Source organism: Myotis davidii, unplaced genomic scaffold, assembly GCF_000327345.1.
Source record: "Myotis davidii unplaced genomic scaffold, ASM32734v1 scaffold1006, whole genome shotgun sequence".
Lineage (NCBI taxonomy): Eukaryota > Metazoa > Chordata > Mammalia > Chiroptera > Vespertilionidae > Myotis > Myotis davidii.
The window spans coordinates 345706-350747 of record NW_006297143.1 but is presented as its reverse complement, the minus strand read 5'-3'; the positions used below and the strand labels follow the sequence as shown (position 1 = coordinate 350747).

The following is a 5042-nucleotide window of genomic DNA, read 5'->3' as shown; positions in this document are numbered from 1 at the left end:
CACCATGGTAGGGACTGTGACGTCACAAGGAGGCGCCCTCGGGGAGAGCGCGCGGGTCGGTCGGTTGCGGTCGGGGTGGGGGTCCCGGCCGTGTCCGGGGTTCCCTCCGCCCTTAGTTCCTGCACCTCAAGTTCCCCGAGAAGACATCTGGGAGCACAGGGCTTTTTTCCCTTTTAAGGGAAAATTTAAGAGCCCCCGGGGGAAGGGAGTCAGACCTCAAGGAGCGGGTCCTCGACGGAGCCCAGGCTCCTGGGGGGCGCGGGGACAGGGCCCCGGGGCGGTGGCGGACTGGGCGAGCCGGGAGCCCGGGCGCCGGGTCGGTGCAGAAATCAGATCAGAGCACAGCAGGCACCAAAGCTCTTCCACTCCTTCTTCAAGTCCCTTGTGGGCAAGGATGTGGTCGTGGAACTCAAGAATGACCTGAGGTAGGTTCCTGTTTCAGCAGGTCTGTAGGGGGTGGATGTGCCCAGAGCCCTGAGACCTATTTATTTATAAATATATTTTATTGATTTCAGAGAGGAAGGAAGAGGGAGAGATAGGAACATCAATGACAAGAGAGAATCATTGATCGGCTGCCTCCTGCACGCCCCCCACTGGCGATGAAGCCTGCAACCCAGGCCTGTGCCCTGACGGGGAATTGAACCATGACCTCCTGGTTCATAAGTCAGTGCTCAACCACTGAGCCCCACGGGCTGGCCCTGAAACCTCTTTAATTGAACAAGCGTTATTTGAGGGCTGGGTAAGGTGGGAGAGAGAAAGAAAGAAATGACTTGTGCCTTAAGCTGACAGATTAGCCTTGGAGTTGTTTCTTGCATTTGAAAAAAAAAAAAAACACAAAAAAACAAAGAAATACATATACTATATATAGTTAGAACAGAGGTCAGGGAGTGAAGGCATCACCATTTTTTCTGATTAAATTATATACTCCTTTGACCCAACTTCTAGAAATGTAACAGTTCCACAAGCAAAGATGTAGGTACAAAGACGTTTGTAAGTTTTCTTTGCAGTAACCAAAAATGGAAAACAAACAGCTGTCAATAGGGACTGGGTTAAACTGTGGGCTTCCATGTTCCACAGCGGTCACACCAGAATGACATGTTGATGTGGAAAGTTGTTGCAAGACAGTGTACGTGGCATAATCTCCCCTTTGCTAAAGAAAATGTGAAGGGTAAACAGGAGACCAGTGCCTTCTATCTGTATTGCTTTTCCAACCCTTACCCCTTATATCGTAACTCCCACTCATCCTTCAGAATTTGGGATTCAGTGCTGTATCCTTGGACTCTTCCTGGTCTTTCTAGCCAAGTAGGTCCTTCTACCAGAGTCTTATTTTCTTCGTAGTGGGTGCTTCTCAAATTGTGATTTCAGAAAAATATGTTTACTGTTTATGGCAGCCGTGGGCAAACGTGGGCCGCATCCGGCCCGCTTGAAATGAATAAAACTAAAAAAAAAACAAAAAAAACGACCGTACCCTTTTATGTACTGATGTTTACTTTGAATTTATATTAGTTCACACAAACACTCCATCCATGCTTTTGTTCCGGCCCTCTGGTCCAGTTTAAGAACCCATTGTGGCCCTCGAGTCAAAAAGTTTGCCCACCCCTGGTTTATGGCCTGTCCTTCAGGCAGGGCCCAGGACCCCGTTTAAGCTCACCATTGAGCCTGGTATGTAGTAGGAGTAATAAATGTGCAAAAGTAAAGCAGCTAACATTTGAGAGCCTCCTATTGCCTAGGCACTCTTCTGCATACACTTAACTCACTGCATTCTCCTCACACCCCTGTGACATACACCGCTGCTGCGGCTTTACATGTGAGGAGACGGAAGCTTGGATAGGTTAAGAAACTTGCTCAAGTCTATGTAACTAGGAAATGACGGCCAGAACGGAAATCAATTCTGTCTGGATTATCTTTTTTTTTTTTATTAGAGCAAGAGGAAGGGGGAGAGAGACATCAATTTGTTGTTCCACTTATTTATGCATTCATTGGTTGATTCTAGTGTGTGCCCTGTTGGGGGAATCAAACCTGAAACCTTGATGTATCAGGACGGTGATCTACCAACTGAGCTGTCCAGCCAGGGCTTTTAAAAAAAGTTATAAACAGGATCATATTCTCCCTTCAGTTTTGAAACTTGCTTTTCACTTAGCAGATGTGGATATTTCTCATCAGTAAAGGTGATCTTTAACTTTCTTAATGTCTGCATGGCATCTTTATTAACCACAACCTTGCTGTTGGACAGTTAGGCGGTTTCCAATTCTTTAAAAAAATATTTTAAAATAGGTTTTTATTTCCTAGCCAGTTTGGCTCAGTGGATAGAGCGTTGACTCAAGGACTGAAGGGCCCCCAGGCTCGATTCTCGTCAAGGGCATGTACCTCGGTTGTGGGCTCAATTCCCAGCCCTGGTTGGGGCACGTGAGGGAGGCAACCTATTGATGTGTCTCTCTCACATTGATGTTTCTCTCTCTCTTTGTCTTTCCCTTTCTCTTACACCTTCTCTAAAAGTCAATGGAAAAATTTCCTCGGGTGAGGATAAAAAGTGTTTGTATTGATTTTAGAGAGAGAGGAAGGGAGAGGGATGGAGATAAAACATCGATGAAAGAGAAACATCAATATTGGTAGGCTGCCTCTGCACAGCGCCCCCATCTGGGACTGAGACCGAAACCTGGGTATGTGCTCTGACCAGGAATTGAACCCGTGACCTCTTGGTCCACAGATTGACACTCATCCACTGAGCCACACTAGCTGGGTGGTTTCCAATTCTTTAGGGAAAAAATCCTTTAAATAAGACATACGTTTAAAATAGTGATACGGGCACAGGCAGTTTGACTCAGTTGATTGGAGCGTTATCCTCTATGCCAGTGGTCTGCAAACCGCGGCTCGCGAGCCACATGCAGCTCTTTGGCCCCTTGAGTGTAGCCCTTCCACAAAATACCACGTGCGGGAGCACACGTACAGTGCGATTCAAACTTCGTGGCCCATGCGCAGAAGTCGGTTTTCGGCCTGGGCGAGTCTATTTTGAAGAAATGGCGTTAGAAGTGGGGGGGTGTCAGTCGGTCGGGCAACGGGAGACGCAGGGGCTGTGGGATATGCAGCGTGGGGGAGGTACATTGTTTTGAGGTACGTTCTCTGAGGCCCCCCCCTTCCAACTCTCCCATCCACACTCGTCTTATCTGAAACAAGTATACGAGACGAGTGTGGATGGGAGAGGTGGAAGGGGTCGACCTCAGCGAACGTACCTCAATCAGACTGAGGACGTTTTTAGCAAAGGCCAGCTGAGGAGCACCCTAATTAGTTAATAACAATGTACCTGCCTATAGAGTTTAAGTTTAAAAAATGTGGCTCTCAAAAGAAATTTCAATCGTCATACAGTTGATATTTGGCTCTGTTGACTAATGAGTTTGCCGACCACTGGTCTATGCCAAAAGGTTGCAGGTAGGACACCTGCAGGAGGCAGCGTATTGATTGATGTTTCTCTTACTCTCTCCCTCCCTTCCTCTCTAAAAATTAATAAAACCAGCCCTGGCCATTGTTGCTAGGTGGTTAGAGTGTCGACTTATGAACCAGGAGGTCACGGATCAATTCCCAGTCAGGGCACATGTTCAGATTGTGGGGCTTGATCCCCAAGGGGGGGCGGGGGCGGGGCATGCAACTGTGGATGATTCTCATCATTGATGTTTCTCTCTCTTTCTCTTTCTGAAATCTATGAAAATATATCTTTAAAACAAAACCAATGGAGAAAATACCCTCAGGTGAAGATAAAATATAAATCAATAAAAACATATCCTTAGGGAAAGATTTTAAAAACAATAATTTAAAAAGTGATACCTATTACCTGATTGTCCTTTAGAAAGTTTGAATCAATGTATTCTCTCCCAGCAGTGTCTTCCACATTTCTATGAGATAATTGCTTAATGGGAGAAACATTGACATGGCAGAGAGTGGTGAGGAGAGGGACTTCTACATGAGAGATTTCATTTATGATGTGGGCAATGCATATGGTACTGATGGCATTAAGATGAGGGCTGTATAGAGAGAGAGTGTGGAGCCCATACCAACCCTAGGCAATTCTGTGAGATGACTTGTTTTTATTTTCCTCTTTTCTCCACCCTGGGTCTTACACATGGCAGAAAACTTATGTTCTAGCTCCAGGTCCTAAAGCAAGGACTGTAAGATTCAAAGGAATTCCATTGGATTGGGAGAAGAGCTTTCTCTCAGGCTTGTTGTCAGACCACTTTTGTGCCAGATGTCTCGCTCTCAATGAACTGAATGAATAATACCACCTTATATAATTCCTGGAAGTTACTCCAGCGCTGCACATGGTGGTAAAGTGCTGTCAACGGCTGTTCAACAGCCAGGGATGTGGCAAAACCACCACCGAGGCAGTAGGCACTTGGTGGATTTCAAAGACTTAGAATTTTACAAAAATAGGGTCCAGCAGAGAACTGCCAACTTTATTTTTGGCAAGATAAGGACATTTTTAAAAACTGCCATTTATTACAATAATTTCATTTTAAAAATTTAATACCAAAAAAATAGTAAGGACAATCAAAGAACAGCTATTTTTTAGTCCTGGCCAGGTAACTCAGTTGGTTAGAGCTTCATCCCCATATATGAGGTTGCAAGTTCGATCCCTGGTCAGGACACATACGAGAATTAACCAATGAATGCATAAATAAGTTGATTTAAAAAAAAATCGATGTTTCACCTGGCCTCTGTGGCTCAGTGGTTGAGCATTCACCTATGAACCAGGTCACAGTTCAATTCTCTGTCAGGGAACAAGCCTGGGTTTTGGGCTTAATTCCCAGTAGGGGGCATGCGGGAGGCAGCCAATCAATCAATAATCCTCCTATTATTGACTAGAGGCCTGGTGCACAAAAATTTGTGCATTTGGCGTGGGGGGAGGGAGGGCCCTCAGCCCGGCCTGTGCCCTCTCACAGTCTGGGACCCTGTGGAGGATGACCACCTGCTGGCTTAGGCCTGCTTCCTGGGGGTTGGGCCTAAGCTGGCAATCAGACATCCCTCTGGCAGCCCGGCAGCCCTTGGGGGAT

At 46.2% G+C, this 5042-nt stretch overlaps 1 protein-coding gene across 1 annotated transcript in view; it reads left to right on the top strand.

Moving 5' to 3' along the window:
- Window positions 1–4: 4 nt before the first annotated feature.
- The window catches only part of LSM2 (LSM2 homolog, U6 small nuclear RNA and mRNA degradation associated), a 7864-nt gene continuing 2826 nt past the window's right edge, over window positions 5–5042 (top strand). The window contains exons 1-2 of the mRNA XM_015569850.1: window positions 5–55; window positions 358–425. Of these exons, the coding sequence (XP_015425336.1) occupies window positions 5–55; window positions 358–425 (119 nt within the window). The remainder of the gene's footprint in view (window positions 56–357; window positions 426–5042) is intronic.